Genomic DNA, 19,336 nt, shown 5'->3' on the forward strand with positions numbered 1-19,336 from the left:
AGTTGTGTGGCCTACGTATACTATATTGAAATAATTCCCCGGGCTCAGTGCAGGTTTTTTGCGATCGTATTTGTTTGTTTTCACTTGATTGTGTTGGTTGTACGGGACTCTTGGAAGAGTCCTACGCAGGCTCGTTTGCGAATAATAATACAACCTACGTATATCACTGCAACAGGGACGCGATTCTTCGGTACAGTAACAATGTATGAATTAAATATGTTAATCATAATAAACTATCCAATCTCTCTCTCTCTCTCAATTTATGTATAATAGTTTAACGTGGTGAAGGAGGGGGCTTATTACGATACTATAAGGAAGGATTTCTATTCGTTGTATAGAATTTAAGTTTTCTGTAACTGCGTGGGTTTGATTATTTTTTTAAGAACTTTCTTCAATATGATACCTAGTTAGTTTCACGACTCTAAAATGATTATGTTATGTATATTTTAATAAATACCTACTTTACTGTATATTTGAGTTTTGATGGTGAATGCATGTCGAACTGTCACCCAGTTGTCATTTTAATACCTAATAATAAATAATAGTTTGAACAGAAAGTTGAAGTATCATCCAGTATGTATATTTTGTGTAGGTCAATTCTATAATATAATGTGTATTTATATAGTGTATAATATATATATAGGTACATCGTAAAAATATTACAATAGATAAAGAAAGACAGACATATGTACACAAATAAATAGCGAATGAGAGATATACGAATAAAATACACTAAAATGTTACGTGGTCTGAAGGGTGGCGGCACAGAAAAAAGATTAAAGGCGGGGTGGTCTAATTACAATATTGAAATTATCCAAGGAAAAATTTATATTCCTTACGTATATAAGTTTTCCATAGCTTTTAGGGTTTGTTGAACACTTATGAGAGAGATTTTTCATCAATATTATTTTAAAAAGATAGATACATTTGGTTTAAATAGTTATCTAAAATTATACTATATTGTTTTAACATATAATTAACGTGTTTATGGACTGAATATTATGGTGTTTTTTTTTTTGTAATCTTAATCTTAACTGATTTTGCGTTTCAGTAGTAGGTTACTCCTGGGGAGCTAACCCCAAGAATCTCGTTGATGTATTTTGTTTTATTCATACGATTACATTTTAAGTATTTGAATATTTTTTGCGCGCCATATTTGCGTCTTGCAGAGGTCGCACGTGTTAATGGATGAATGTCGACCTATCTGCATGCATCATTTTTGTTATAATAAATAGTTATTTAGACGGGGTATCAAAGTTTCAAGCGTGTGTACATTTCACGTAGGTCAATTCTATATTGCAATGGTACTCAAACCACAGAATAGATGAAATTTCATCCATTCTGTGCTCAATTTGTGGTTTACGCGTAACACCGTAGGGGGTTACTTGTGATACGCGGGTACATATTCCGGAAAATTAATATAAATAAATGTTTTTACTAATGTTTGAACAACTGATCCAATATTGTTGTATGTTTTGTATAAATTAATATTGAGTGCCCGCTATAAAATGTATCTAAATAATTTTTTTTTTTTTTTTTGTGACATTATGTCGCTGTTATAAATGTACTGGAATATCGAATAGTTCTATTTTTAGTCATCAGTAACTCAACAGTAGACTGACAGCGTATGCAATACGTTTAATGCACACTACGTGCAGTTGCAAGCGAAAATTTAAGCCTGAGAAAGTCTGCGATATATCGCTGTAATCCGTAAACTGGTGTAGGTACGTGCATAGTGTGTGTTTAGACTTTAGAGTATAATTTATGTACGAGATGTAACTGCAATAATATTAATATTGTAGTAATAGAAGGGAAAATATGCGGTAACACAGCAAAGTGATGTATTATTATAGATAGACGATAGATAGGATAGCGAGTGAGAGTGAGGGTAGCGCGTGCTGTGTGAACGAGACGAGCGTGGCGGGCGACGACGACGGCGACAAACGCTCGTCCCAGTGGGTGCCCACCTTGAAGTTCAGGTGGCCGCCGCCGCCGCCTCCCGCGATGGTGGGAGTGACGGCGGCAATCGCACGTCACGTCCCGGGCGCCGACGGCGGACAGCGTCGCGCCATCGCCGACAGTCGTTTCCAGCGTCTATCTACGTATTGTGCGGTGTCCAACCGGTGTCCGTCGTGTCGTCAGTCAAACATTATACACAGCTTTTTCTACCGACAGTATTGTATAGTATAACGTAATTAATATTCCGAATAAACAATAATAATTCGTTCCGTTCGAGTTTATTAATAATTACCTCCCTCGTCGTCCGGTTTCCGGTTTTGTCCACACAGCGTACGTGCGTACCCTGCAATAGATTGACTTATACATATTATAGGTAGTACACTGGCACCGTATTCCGTGCAAATCGGGCGTTATTACCATCGTACTCTTTGCGAATAATCAAAACTATTCAACTGTTCTACCGCGAGTCAGTTATAGTTATTGATGATTAGTGAAATCGACTTACCTGAATAATACTATCCGTTTTTGTGCACAGTAAGAAAATTCTAAATAGGTACCGATCGCACGGTTCACGGAATATATTATATACAGTGTTTGTGTAATGCCGCGCGCGAGTGTGTGTAATGCGTATATTATAGATAAAGTGGTCGTTTGGCGTTAGCTGGTAGTTGTAGAGACATGTGTCTAATCATCGTCGTATAAACCAGTGTTTTCTACCCCCGGGATCATCGCAACTGAACATTTAGGGTTGAAAAAATAACGATTCAAATCAATACAAAATATTAGGGATCACAAAAATAAATACATTTGTTATGGCGTCTAGATTCGTAAATCATTTAAATGGAACACGCACTATTTTCAGTAAACGTATTGTACTACATTATTTTATTTTATTGACATTTCATTGGACTTAACATTTAAAAAATCGCAATAATTATGTATTTAATGCTTCATAAGTAAATCGTATTTATAAAAATATCTATGTAATCTGATATAAAATGTATATTTGGGAGTCACAATTAAATTCAATATTCGTTTTTTGGAGAAGGGGGGGGTGGTCGCCGTAAATAAATGTTGAGAATACTGATAAAGACTACTATGGCTTAGAAGTCTTCTTTCAATATATCCAATATTTCGTTTACATATCTCATCATTTAATTATCACTTATATGCTGTTGGCGCTAATTGCGGATGATTTTCAGACGATGACTCGGAACCAGCTTAACTAAATTCGAGTTTTCATTTTTATTTTTCAAAAAAATACAACCAAATACATGACTCCGAGGTTTTTTCTTAAAAAAACGGGATTTTGTCCATTCGGCGTAATTTCTGATTATCTATTTGTTTGTGTAATACCTATAGATTTCATTGCGTTCTATCCATTCAGACTGGCGAAACAGATCGTCATTATGAGAAAGTTAAACCCGGACGGATATGCTAAACAATACAATTAACGACCAGGCACTGATACAGATTCAAACCCCCCTAAACGTTAAACAAATTTTCTATTTATATGTAGGTATATCATATAAACTTTAATCAATAATTTTAATTGGTTATGATATACATATAACCTTCCTTATACTCACTAAATTTTTGCTCGTGCTCGTTAACGAAAAGAATATGTTATTAGGATGTCTACAGTCTACACGCGTTATTCTGTTGTAGTTGCGGCTGATTTCTATACGTTGAGCGTGTTGTGTATCGACTTCGATCCGTAATCCTTAGCCCGTCCTCCTACTCATTTCGAAGACCTGCGGACATCGAACACGTTACTCCTATATAAAGCTCTATCAAGTCCCGTCAATATATTCACTACAAATACCTTAATTTTACTTGTTATTTCTATCCCAAAATATTACATATGATGAATTGATGTGTGATGTGCTTTCATATATAATTTTGCGACAATTACACGGTGATACAATAAAGAACGATTATATAAATATGATACTACCGTCATTGGGCACGTAAAATATTTTAGTTAGCCCCTTCTAAATATAGGAATATAGCAGGACCCCGGAAGATTTTAATAACCGCGTACACTCGCGTAAAAATAATGTTCGTTTACGATCAAAATATATGTATTATAATAAAAACAAGACCGATGAAAAAAAAAATATACGCCAAAGTCGTAAATTATGATGAAGTTAAATATTGTCGTTCACCGACGTATTATATGCGTGTATATTATAGCATACGCACGCACACTATGTGTACTGCAACATCACACGCTTGTGTGAATTTATACAAGTATACAACTACTTAATTTTTTTTTACGAGCTCGTTTATCGTTCATAATGCAATTTAATAATATAGTTTATTATTTTACGTAATTGTAGGAAAATGCGTTTCTTCTCCGTTTAAAAATAGTGTCTTTATTATCATCATGAGGAGCGCAAGGTAGACCAATCGTAGATTTTCATCATCCCACCCATCTATCACACGTTATACGCCAACACCGTGGTTAGGCTTTGTTATGTTTAGGGCTGGGATTTAGATACACTTTGCATTGTTTTTAAAAGCTAGCTACTCGATGCTTATTTTTTAACATAGGTATCTACTTCTAGTAATATAGTATAACTATAGGTTTTTGAATCGCGGAATAAGAAGTTTTAATTTAGTAGTTTTTGACAATTTTAAAGTCATTTAAATCGTTATTTAGAGTATTTTAAGACAATTTACTCTAAAATCCTTTTTTTATTTTATTAATGTTTTGACTTTTTACCTTTAACTGTTTTTGTCCGATTAATAATTATTATCGTTACTTTTTGAACGAATTCGCATACTACTTAAAAATTATGATTTCGAGTAACGGCGGTAGATTAAATGCCAAAATAATTACATTTAGAAGAATTAAAATTGCGCTGCGGTTCTGCAAAAGTTGTTCTTACATTTAATAAGTGTTTTTTGATTCAAAACTTGTTTAGAATAATAAAATATAGGCATAAGTGTATTTTTTTAGGGAATTTTTGGATGTTTTTTTTTTAAGACATTGAATTCTCAGACCTATAGTCGTAGTATCATTATAATGTTGTATAATTCCTGCGGCCGGTTTTCGCGGCGCGTTCCTACCGGAGGACCTTGCGGCCGGTCCGCCGGTCGCCGCGCACGGAATTGAAATCGATCATCGTTTTACAGATCCTTGACCCGGTTGTGTCGCAACGAGACAGCGGAGGGGAATACACACAAACGCGCGGAACGCGTAAACGCAACAGCGCACCGCCGCGCGTGTACCTGCGACAGTCGGGTTCGACGCGTCCGAAACCACACCGCAGTTACGTATTATAGTGTACAGTACGCGCGGCGATAAACGCGAAACCGACGATACGATAATAATAATAATATAGTGATATATATTATAATAGCGCCGTCTGTAGCTAACCCAACCGTCAGCGCTCGCGATGAGCACGTCAGTGATGAACAGGTTGCGAGACCTGGAGCGCGAGCTGGCCCGTCGGATATCCGAGTCGAGGAAGAAAGACGACTACATCGCCCGGCTGGAGCACCGGCTCGACGAGCGTGACGCCAGCGTCCGGCACCTGCGCAACGAGATCGACAAGTTCCGACAGGTGGTCAGGCCTCTCACCCATCACATTATGGCCATACAGATGTCGGCCGACGATCTGGTCGTGTACGGCAACGGCGGCGGAGGTGGCGGCTGCTGTAACGGCGGCGATCATCACGGACACGCCGCGGGTTCGTCGTTCAAGGGACGACCTACCCGGCAAGCCATTTCGGCCGAACCGCTCAGGACCACAGACCCGTTACCCATCGTCAAAGTTCCAAAGTCCTCAAAGTGAGTTTCTTATTGGGCCTCACTTGATTTCGATATTTTGAGTCCTGTTTATGGGCTGTATGGCGGTATAGAAAATGTGGACCCTACTATATAATAATATATACAGACAACAGTTATGATAATTATGACAGTCCATGACCCGAGTTATTATAAGTGAACTATAAATAATTACGATTTAAAAACTCGGTCACTCAACCACATAAGTGGCATTACCACATTTAAAATTTGTTGTATACCTAATATAATATTATAATTTAAAATCTATATAATTATTATAATACAACTCATTTGTTGTATCATAAAAATTTAAACAAGAAGTACGTAAGTTCAATTTCTGTGTATTGAAGGTATAATGCCAAGTTATCAAGTCTTTCTTAACTTTTAGTCGATCTTAATCTTGTTTTAATCCTCTTCAGTACAGGAAACGATCGAAAGTTCTATCGAACTAAAATAAAAAATATTGCACATCAAAAATCCAAAATTCTAGCCACCCCTTATAACGGAGGTCATAGGTCGTTGCTTATTGTCTCTAACGAAAACATGTCTCTGTTGGTTAGGTACGTATTATACGTATGTGTTGTGTCCTGTCGAGCTCGCGTGTATAATATAGCGTTATTAGGTCTCTGCAGCCGGTATAGTAACTAAGTAACCGGTAGTGCCGTCTCCCGTACTTTGGTCAAACATTTTTCGTCTCGTACTTAAGAATTCTTTGCCTATCTCGTTCCATTTCCATTTCCATCTCAATTGTCATATTCTTGAACATTTTATCAGTGTATTATAATAATCTACGTTTTTGTCGGTTTTTTGTTGCGCCGGTGCACGATCTATGGAAGTTTCCTAACGCTGCATATTACCTACATATGTACGTATTTTAATATAGAGTCGATACTGTAAGACACGCTTATAAAATGCGTACAATTTTTAGAGTAAATTTTAGTTTATAAATATTAAAATATGTCTTAGAGATATCGGTTCTCGAGTGTTGGTCGTGCGATTGACAGTTGATAGACGTGTTTGAGGGAGAAAAAAATGTTGTGCCCTCGACAAATTCGTGTTTTAAACAGCCTCGGCTTGCTCGTTTTTCAGCCCAATATTATTTTGAAATTGAGCCTCGATAATCATTCGATATATGTGTGTGTTTATAAATACATCTATATGTAATCAATACTACGGTATTTAAATGTGAGATCACAAAGGTGTGTGTGTTCAAGTTGTATTTTATTACGATAAATGTAATGATCAATTGACATGTCGTGTACGCACTATTTGTTTAACAATAAATATTTTGCGCCATTATTCATCGTTGCTATTTTTTGAGTTGATATTATAACATGGTATGAATAGATTTTAAAAACGGTTCGAATATACTCGTTATAATTTAGTCCAATAATCGACTGATCTTAATCGCCATAGGTCAGTCGCGTGTCTCCAATTACATAGTTGGTGGCGAGAGTGTAACTATTGTAGGATTGTTAGTAGCGATGATTTATAGCTGTCTAATCGTATACGCACCACGTGGGAATACAGTCACTGAGTCACTGTTTCTATCGTTTACACTGTTTACAGATCGATATTCGAATGTAATTATTCTGAAAACGAGTTAGAAATATTCTTTTCGCATTATTATAGATCTACCAGTCGTTTGAAAAGACTAACGATTTCCATGGTTTTCATACGCGTGTTTCCGGTCAGTATAATCGTTTCTGATAATGTCCTCTGCAACAGTAGTCTTGTTCACACTTCTGTTGGCCTTAATATGTGTTTATATACTCATGCTGTCACCTATATGATGTACCTGCATGGCTGCATGTTATTGATTGCTATAAAAAATAAAAATAAATAAATACATTGAATTTAACAGTCGGAAAACGATTGTGCGATTTTACAAGTTTACATTTCTCATAGCGAACAACGGTGGCAATTTGGAGTATACTCAATGAATGCGTGTATCTGTTTTTTTTCGGACAGTTATATACAAAAAGTTAATAAAAATAATGAAATGTGTATGTTTGCAATATGTTTGATTTGAATGTGTAAAATTACCAATGTATACGCTTCGTATTTATAAGACTTTTTACGTGCAACGAAAGATTTGATAAGATAAATAGATACAAAACCACACGGACAGGGGGGTAGACCTTGGCGTGGATCAACGCGTGTAATACGACGTTGCGTGCGTCTAATTAGTAGCCGCAGAGTTGGACATTTTCATGCCTTATACGTTTCGTATCGGAACAAATTCCTTGGACTGATGTAGGTTGTTGTAGCAGCCGATTTGGAAAAAATAAAATAAAACCCTCGATCGATGACTGCAGCCCACACTCATTGATTGCGATAATACATTATAACAGCTGTAGTTACTGGTTAGGTATGCTATAAGTATACAAGTATATATAATTATATTATACTCTCGTTGTCGCACCGTCGGTCTGCATAATAATATATAGGCGTGTATCAAATGTGTAATACGATGTTGTCGTTGTATAATATGTCTCTGATGCGTATAGACGTCGAATATTAGTCATCTCTCGCGGTGGTTATAATAATTTAACAACAGACGATTTGCTTGCGTTATTTAAACGTCGTCTGTATACATAGATCGGAAGTTATGACCTATATCTATATTATATATATATATTATAATATTATATATTGTAAATATCAAACGGATGGGCTGTCAGCGGTTCTTCTGTTTATAATAATATAATATTATTCGCGGTATGTAATTTTTATACCTATTACCGTATCATCGGTTTCAATCATATTTAGTTACTACATTAAGATGCACCGCACGCGATACTACAATAGGTAGCTAATACGTAAACTCTTATGTGTACACGAACACGATGACCGGCAATTATTCCGAATCGATTAAAACTTTCACCACGTTTAGCTGTTCATATAGTAATATATTATAATATGTTGTGTTAAATATATACATAGGTAATACATAATACATATATACGCATTTATTACCTTTATGGATTGATACTGTTTGACGATTCCGATCGACGATATAATATTATTATCTTATATCGTTTATTCTTATATTATGATAATAATGCCATTCGCCCAACACTGTGCCTCTCTGTAAAACGGGTGCCGTGTGTATTCGTATTATGCATTTATATTATTATTTTTCGACCCAATGGTCCCTGAACCAAATACTCGAGGTGATTGTAACGCGCAAACACTAGCCTGTATCGTTTTATACAAGTATACACTTATCGTAGCTGCTGTGTGATAAATATTGTATGTAATCGATTTTAAACATCCGTCAAATGTTCAATAATCTATATTATATAATAATATAATTAATGATAATTATAATACATACGTTTGTATAGACATATTTTATACCCAGTGCACTTAAACATTGTTTAGCTAAACATAATATTGTATTGTTTTATTCACTACTTATAACATTTTTAGGTTCGTGATTGAGACTATAGGTATAGCTGTATTATATGCTATGACAATGACACCCCTCAAACTTTCGCACTTATGTATCGCATTATAGCTACTCCCGAGTTCAAAATGTAATTTTTGTGCAAACCTTATTTACTTGTAGATGCGTATATTTAAATGTAACTCGCTATATGTAAAAAAAAAAAAAACATTAGAAAAAATCAATCATGTATTCAATAGGATTATTATTTATTACTATACTGTAAATACGTTTATTTATGGTTTTTTTCATAATTTTATAATGATCTTAACATTATAATGTATCACTGTAGCATTTTCGCAGAAATCTATGTGTACCTTACTAAACCTATGTAAACCAGCGTTTGAACTTGTGTGGCGATGTGAAACGTTATTGAAAAGTGTGAATTATAGTAACTTTTTAAAACATATACGATTGATGTCCTCGAATAAATCGTTGTCTTTAATTTTGATTATTTGTGTTGTACTTCTAAATTCATTACAAAGTAATTTATTTCCAATATAATCAAAAATAATAAGCATGTACCTACCTATACTGTACACATGAAAATGCAACGAAACCGTCATAGGCAGTGTGTGAACATGATTATTGTTCTTAGTTGTTACAATATTTAATATAATATAGCAAATATACTATCTATGTATAATATATAATATAGTACAGTTTGGTAGAGTACCCTCGAGGGCCATAATTATTGTGTTATTATTGTTTAATAACATGACGCGTTTATACCTATAAACTTATACCTATGGGAATGTATAGAATATACATATTATTTGTCTTGTCTTTCCGCGTCACCTTGTAATTTATCACGTCAAACTATAACACTGTTGTTATAACCACGCATATACCACCAATGCGTCGTGGCGATTGACCCATATTATTTGCACATTATATTTTATTATATTTTTATATAATACAATGTTGGTGCGTAAACCTCCACCGCCCTCCAATACCGCGAATTTTTTTCAGCCCAAAATGTATATATCGTAATATTTTTTTTTAAACATTCTGTCCCTCCCTCAGCAGCTTTAATGAAGTGTAGAGTCTAATATCATAATTTATAATATATATTATGCGCGCAGGAGAAATTAAATTTCGAGGTTAACAAGCCTAGCCAAAATCATCGGTGAACCGAATTTCGAGATTGTAGTTTTTTAAATGCATGAAATGTGGAAATACGTATACAGTCGGCGTATAGGTATACGTGTCTAAATTAATAATGCGTTTTTTTCAAGTATGCGATATTATATTACCATATATATATATATATATATTCATACTCGCGCTCTATACTTGATAAATTTGTTTTTACTCTACTGAACTATTGTATAAAAATATAGATTTTAAATAGATTTAACCTTCTCAAAGATACATAATAATATATTTTAATAATTCAACGATTTTTGGAAAGCCATTCACTGCGCTTCACAGTATGAATGATAGAATATGGAATATTATATTTTTGTTTAAAATTAAATATAATATATACATATATCCATTGAATCGATGCATTGTCATATGGAAATAATAAAATAATAAATTATTATTCAAATCTATTGACATAACGTTGGAAAGTGAATGAGTCCTGAATGCAAATAATATGTACATAATATGGACCTAATCGGTTACGGGTTACGCAAGAGAAACAGTAGTATTGTCTCTATTTTATAATATTATGTACATTAAACATGTTATATTATACTCTCAGTACCTATATATAAAATGGTTCACAATGAAATTGTTAAAAAGAAAAAAAAATACTTAATACAATATTCATGCGTGTACATATTTATATAGACTATACCTGGAATTCATAATAAGTTACCAAATTTTTATATTTTCAAGTTTGATCTTATTTTGTTTTCTTGGTTTTCACATTTTTATTTTTATAGATAAATACATTATACAACAAATTAATATTAAATTTAATATAGGCACATTATATAATACAAGCTCCTCTCAGAATAAAATATAAACATTTTTTGAATATTAGAAAATAAAATTATGTGCAAATTATTAAATTCAAACTACTAAATTGTTTATACTATCAAAAAAATAGTTAAAATCAGATTTGATCATTTTTTGCCAAGTTTACCTTGCCATTTTTCACACTTAATATTAACCATATGTTTAGTTATATGGCATAGCATACCTCTATAGAGTATTTATAAGTACATCGGTTTTATAAAAATATTTATTATAAATTATAATACACATTAAACATGTAGTAGTTACTTATAATTTTAAAACAAGTATTTCTTTCTCTTTCTAAATATATATACCTACATATACATAATATATTTTTCTATTAGTTACTATCTATTATTATAAACTATTTACTGCAGTTGAAAACTGATTAAACATCATTGTTTTGTATACTAAAACTCGGACTATAGAAGTACCTATTGAAAATAAAGTAAATATATTGATGAGAAATACGTGATGTGAAAAAATTATAACTAGGTACTCAGAATCTAACCTTGGGCGGTCTAAACCCATGTAAAACCATCGAATGATTTGGCCTTCTTTCCTCTTGTTTATTTCTTATGTTTTTATAATAATCGTAACCCCAGAAAACATAGAAGTATATTATTTATTAAGTATCCTTGCTCAAACATCACTAATTACAAATGTCATTTTCGACTATTTGGTGAATATTGTTTCTTTGATTATTTTTATGTACGATAATGCACACATTGAAAGAGTGTTAATCTTAAAAATACGATTACGGATCATCAATATGAACATTAGATAATTATTGTTTGACATTATCATAAAATATTAACGTTATAGTTAAACATCTTATCACCAAATAGTTAAAATCTCTACTTGATAACATTTGAGTTCTAGCTGTTGCAAAATGGTTACGTCAACTTGGTACATGAAAAATAATATATTATGTCTTATTATAATTAATTATAGTGGATAGAAATTTGAATTAACTACGATGACAAATTAAAAGACGACATTTTCTGAATTTGGATTTTAAAAGCCTACGCAATTATGAGTTCAAAGGACTAGAGCAAATAATTCTGCTTGTTTATTTTGGTTCGTTGCCATCACACAGTGGTCACTCGTTAGTGTTATTATAACACTTGGTTCCAAATAAAATAATGGTTTAATTAAAAGGAATTTTATTTTTAAAATTTTTAAAATAATAATGATAATGCAATTTATAATAATGTATTGTAATACATTTATCGTGGTTTTTAAGTATTTTATGTTACTATATTCACTTTACTGATTCTATCTTAATTTTATTTTATTTCAAAGTAATCTCAAGTAGATTAACTATAATTAATTTAATATGTAATAAATATTAAATAATAATGCTATAAAATAATTTTAAATAAATTAAATAATTATTCATATTGTAATATAATCGCTATTATTTATTTGTATGCGTTTTATTTTTCTTACTATTTTTTATCAAGTTTGTTATATGATTTTAAATATATATATATATTGTACTGGAGTGATTTTTTGTATAATACGGTTTAATGAGTGTATTAATTTTTAATTATATAATTTAGGTGCTCCCTTCTAAAAGTTGACAATTAATTTAGATGTGTTAAAAATATTATATAATCTATAAGAGAATAACAGTTTGAATGATTCATATTTGAATATTTGTTTGCATGTATAAAGGTTAAAAAGTGTTTTCCCAGTGAACGTCTTTTAATATATATATATTGTTGTTCGAATGAATTATTTCCAAAACACACTCATTATATCTTGAAAAAATATTTATATATTTTTTTAAAAACTTGTAAAATTTGTATTGATTTAAAATGGCCAATTAACTATAGTATAAGTACTAAGTACCATATGGTTATAAGTATTTTATGTTTATATGAGTAGAGATGACAAGACGTGTATCAATATTTTGTATATTACCACGGCAGTGCCATCCTCTCCACTCATCTAATATTTATATTAAATACTTATAAGTTATAACATTGATTAATGATTATAAATTATAATAATTTATAATCAATGATTATAAATTTATTACTATTTGTTTGAAATTCGATTTTTATCTATAGAAATTCTCAGAAAAAGATTCTGCTTCGAAATAGGAAACTGAAAATGTATGATATTATATACTTATCATTCAAAAACCTATAAATACTGTAAATATAATGAAATAGTTAAAATGATATTTTTTTTTTTTAAATGATATACTTTTTAAAATGTGATTGTTTACTGTCGAATAATCACCTCTTCTGCAGATATCATTTCTACACTCTCTGCCAAATTCGCATAAAATATCATTTTTTTCGTGACTGTCACTATATATTAATTTTCTGTTCTATATTTATTATTTTTTTGTAAATGTTTAATTAGGCTTTAAGTCAAATTTTTAACAAATTTATGTAAATAAATACACGTATGAACTTAAATTATTGTTTGATATTAAATTCTATCGAGTGTATATAATATATACACTATATTCCACTTGGTAAACATGACGTAAAACTTAAATAAATGTATTTTGAAATCTTTAAACTCTAAGATGATAATATGTTTAGTATAAAAAAATTTCTTATTTCTTTATTATACCTAATTATTATTTTAACAATTTTATAAATAATTGAACGTCATAAAGGGTTCCAAAATGTTAGTCTGTGATTCTGTTCGAAATCTTAATGTTTAAAAATTCTGAGCTTATAATATACAGCTATGCACAGTACAACTTAATGTTTAAATTATAGTTTATTTAAACATTAATAGCATTATTTTTTTCACGATAACTTTAAAGGATATTATATTATTACTATAATCTGATGTTAGTATGTTACAATTTACAGAGCTTGTATTTTGGAAAAAATTAAGGGAATGAATAATGAATTTAAACTAAAAATATAATAGTGGAATTATGTATATAGGTAGTATCTATGATTACCTATGTTATATACAAGTTATTAAAATATTATACAACGAAAAAACAGTTATTGTTGTAATATGAAATTGTAAGACTAGGATTTTATTCATGTCATTTAGTATCAGACGATAATCCTAACAATAATATTATTGTTATTTATTATATTATTATATTACAGTTTTATACATTGTAAATTATAATATCTAATATAAACATACGTATATTAAAATTGTCTCACACGTGTCGCATACGGATAGTAGAACAGTATTAGTCGAAGATAAAGTAATAAAATTAAGTTTTACGGTGATTACTGATTACCTGTGGTATTCATACAGCACTATATAATAAATGCCTTATTATTACTGGCACGAATGCACTTGCTCATTCCGTGTGTTTTATATATTGTAGATGTCAACAATTTTATATTTACTGTTGTGGCCGACTATAATTTGGGTCATAGACGGATTTTCTTTTTTAAATATAAATATTTGTTTCATTTCTCCGTTTTGTTATTAATAAACTACAATACCCATATATATTTTTCCTTTATTATTATATAGTATTTATCAAATAAAAAACTTTTTAATGAACATTACAATAATTATTTGTTTTAGTATTTGTACTAAATTTAAAAATATGAACTTCAAAATGTGTATGAAATATTTTAGTATAGCATTTCTTATAAGTGATAAATTATGTTGACCAATTATTATTAATATAAATTATACATAACACAATATTAAAATGAAAATTATGTTTTAGGTCTAGAGAATTGATCAAAGGTGCTGTTTTGGACAATGACTTCATGAAAAATTTGGAATCAACTCAGATTAGAGAGATAGTGGACTGTATGTATCCCGTCGAGTATGCCGCCGACAGCATTATTATTAAGGAAGGAGATGTGGGCAGCATTGTTTATGTTATGGAAGGTAAGTTTTTTAATCTAATACTATGATAATATAATTATACTTATAAATCGTAGTATAATATACTGCCAGTGGCGTGTCTACGAATTTTCAATGGGAAGGGATGTATTTTATTAGTAATGATACATTCCAGTTAATTATGGGCGCAGAACATAGGGTTAAAGTCTTAATATACTTATTTTATAAGTTTATAACCATGGTTTAATATAAAATTATATTATAATTTATATACTATGTGCTTATAAGTTATAACTATATGTTGATAGATACATTTTAAATTTCAATCGGTGCGATATACATAAATTATAAGCGTTAAACTGTTAAAGTTCGTTTTCACTGTAACAGTTGCAGTTTAGACGTCAACCATGATGTCTGATAATCCTAACTGCCACTGCGGATGTATTATACTGATAGACTCCACACCCAGTCTCGCTTTGAGGAAAACATATTTTACGTATTATTATACGGGTTGTTCGAGCAGCTACCGATGAATGATTTTTATACGTGCTATGTATAGTTAATATTAAACATTTAAACGTGAAAGGTAGCACAAAACATATGAATGGCGAACATTAAATTTGTAAAAAAATTTTTTATTTTTTTAAAACTTTTGTTTTTATTAAAATAGGTCGGGAACTCGTATTTCTTGCTGCTTCGTGCGATTCTGAATTTAAAAACTAAATTTACATTTTCACAGAAAAGGCAGGCGTTCTTTTTATATATACAGTTAATTTACTGGGGGCTATTGATACCTGTTGATGGACATGCCACTGATATGTATTTAAATACTACTAGGTATAATATAATCGTAATTATAATATATACTTACAAAATATTACCTATATATTATCTTCAGTTATTTGAGCGTACAATAGGATGTAGATAGCTTAGTAAATAATAATTATAGATCTAATAACTAAAACTGTCAAATAGTGTATCGTATTTACTTAGAATATGTAAATGTAAAAATGTACATTTAATCGTGTGGGTATATTTTTTATCGGAACATTTATATTGTCTATAATCAATATTGTAAATAATATATTTTCTATAATTGTTATCGTTTTTGATGCTGTCAGTGAATACGAGTAAAATAATATTAACATAATATTTATTAATTTTATTATACTATAAAATAAAATATACTACCGCAAATTCGATGTGGCAACTCAATGTACACTCGTGTCGGTATTTAGCATGTCTGAGCGTTCGGCGCACGTTGTCTTTGTCACGACTGTAATTTTATTATTATTGTATTATGCCTATACCCACATGTTTATACACAAAGTGTTTATAAACTTACTTGTTGTCGTTAAATTACTATACTCTTCTCGCCTACGTTTCAATACTTAATGGAAATAAGTATTCAGATTTTAAATTACATAAATCGCTGAGCTCTAATCATATTGTATTTGATGTTTTTGAGAAACTCGAAAACAGATTTTATTTTGTGTTGAGCGTTAAAATAACTTTAGTATAACAATTGGAACCTTTAAATACAGCAGAATTATCATCTTAATTCCCATTTCAAAATTCACTATTACATTCTGTAATTATGACGTACCCTTCTGTACTAAAGTAAAGTAAATTTTATTTTGAGCGCTTTGTATTCTTTTTCTCGTGGAAATATTTTAATAGAGAAATTTGTTCTTTTTTCGTCAACTAACGTATCCACACGCGATGGTTGATGATTGACGTGGAACGAGAGAGCATACAATTATGGGCATATATATTATTATGTCGATTGTCGTTACTCAATGTATATATTATAATGGAATGGGCGTTCTAATTTCGCGAGGACATGGTATTTTACCGCCAAGAATATTTTAATATTGTATGCGACCAATCTACGCGTTCAACGTTTTGCCCGCGAAGTTTGACGCGTTTTAGAAATTGTAATTTTTTCAATTTTTACGTCTCATATAAGTACATATGTTTAACTCGTTGACACCAAATATATTGGTACCTATTTATGAAATGTAAACCGTATTTCGACATTGATAACAATTTATTATAATAATATGTGAAATTATTGAACGTCAACAAAATATGCAAAGGGGGTTTGCATAAGGGGTTTTACTATTTTTTCAATAGTAATTTTATTTTTATTTTTTGAATTTTTAGAACACGAAAAATATCATTGTATGATCGTATTATTGTTTTGTACCTAATGCTTCAACACTTATATATAGTCGTCTAACGGATTATTAATTTATTATTTATGATAATAAAATTATTTTTTGTGGTTATACTGGGGCTGACTTGCATACTAAAAAGCTGTGTGGTGAATAATTTATATTTTTGTACAAAATAAATTCTTGCAGATTACAAAGCTAATGAAAAGTTACAAGTTCAACCAAAATTATCTTTATTTTAATCTTATTCGCGAAACATTCGTAACATTTTTAAAACAATACTGGTACTTAGCCGAAGTCCAATCATAATTGTAATTATATAATATTGTCATTACCTATTACTGAATACCTAAACTAAATATTAACTCGTTTATTTGTGTACATCTTACTATTGAATTAACTACCTATTAATAGTTATGTTTCTCCAATGACAAATAAGACGCATAATCTATGTTTTGTTGTATTTGTAAAATAATTATGGGGTGCTAACCATAGCTAGATATCATAAGTGTTGAGAAAATTTTTGCAGTTTGTGAATAAGATAATTTTGAAATTAAATTTGACAGGAAGTAAATTATAATTTTATTCTTAGATGATTAAAACGATAGTATAATTTATATTTATTTCTTCATGTTCAAGACAAACTTGTGATTAATTACTTTAAGTTGTTTTTAGATATGCTTTATGTATTTTGTATATATATTAAAATTATTCGTAAAATATTGATATATATCTACTGTTTCAAAAAAAGTATGATGTATTGAAATATAGTAGGTATCATTAAAATGTTGGAAATTTTGATTTTTGACATTTGTACTGTACTTAGAGAAAACTGCGAAGAAAGAGTAAGGATACATTCTTTGATTGTTTTAAAATTAACAATAATGTTTATAATTTGTTATCGTCATGTGTTTATATAGTCTTTCTTGTATATTAAAAATAATTGAGTATAAATAACAATTTAAGATTTAAGTTATAAGTACGTTCGGTATTAACTTTACTATTAATGAAAATCAAAATCGGAAAGTAGGTATTCGATTTATAATATATTTATAATGTATATAGAATCCTGGGTATAATACCTATATAGTTTTCATTGATTGCATTATTATAATATATTTATAATATAGTCTTATATATTTCTTATCAATATTCCTATTTATTGGTCTTGCCGCGATTGTTATATAGAGAAATGTGATACTGTAACGAATGGTGCTATGTAAATTGTCATTTATCAAATAACAATTTTGAACTACAACCGAAATCAGGTTCTAATTTCTAGAATGCTTTCTACTACTACTACTACAAAAAAAAATGTAAATATCTATTTTTTGGTACAAATAGGTAATATAAGAATATTACTATCTCGTGTATATAAACATTATATTACACGGAATTTCGTAATTACAAGTATGAAAAAGAGACAAATGTAATTTTTTTTCTTACTCTACTAATAGGCCCTATCCTATATAAATTTAAGAATGTCCTTAAATTATTGTGGTTTAATAAAGTATGGTTTTATATTTGAACGTAACAATATAAATACTTGTCGTATTTGATTCTTCTATGTAATATATTAAATGGGTTTTTTATTGTATTTTAGTCTATACAACAATACTTCGATAAATATTAATTTTACCAATGTACCAATGGTACCAATGTTTTATACCTATCTGATTTTATAAATTTAAATAGTAAATAAATTTAAATATAAACGAATGAATATTAATAAATATAAATTTATGTATTTTTGGCATTGCATGATGTATTTTTTTTTAGAGCGGAGTGATGAATACATTGATTTTACAATGATGTAGGTATGTTTTTTTTGTGTCTTTGTACATGATAAGTAGATGATGGATAATCTAACCTTCCCTTAGACTTTAGAGGATGGTTTTGGATAACAAATTTGATCTAGTTTATACTTTAAAGAGGTCAAAATTGAAAATTCCCAGTACTTATTTTTTATAATCGTTAAAAACAAACGAAAAATTAAAGAATAACGGAAATTTTTACATAGGTACATCTAATATTATTATTAACACAATTGTTTTGTAACCATGATTACCAAAATGTAGACAGTATTTGCTCAGAATCGTTCATTTTTTAATTTATATTTATTATAAATTAAGTATTTTGATATAAAATTGATTGCAATTACCTATACTAGTAGTATAATAA

The 19,336-nt window shown here is 30.2% G+C and overlaps 1 protein-coding gene across 3 annotated transcripts in view; it reads left to right on the forward strand.

Moving 5' to 3' along the window:
- The window catches only part of LOC114124896 (cGMP-dependent protein kinase, isozyme 2 forms cD4/T1/T3A/T3B), a 166,154-nt gene that overhangs the window by 98,324 nt on the left and 48,494 nt on the right, over positions 1-19,336 (forward strand). For 2 of the 3 annotated variants that reach the window (XM_050202829.1, XM_050202828.1), the window contains one exon: positions 14,857-15,023. In XM_050202829.1, the coding sequence (XP_050058786.1) occupies positions 14,857-15,023 (167 nt within the window). Of the gene's footprint in view, positions 1-5,101; positions 5,759-14,856; positions 15,024-19,336 lie in introns of those variants that run through there. The other variant, XM_050202830.1, reaches the window with a different exon arrangement.

Source organism: Aphis gossypii, chromosome 3, assembly GCF_020184175.1.
Source record: "Aphis gossypii isolate Hap1 chromosome 3, ASM2018417v2, whole genome shotgun sequence".
Classification (NCBI taxonomy): domain Eukaryota; kingdom Metazoa; phylum Arthropoda; class Insecta; order Hemiptera; family Aphididae; genus Aphis; species Aphis gossypii.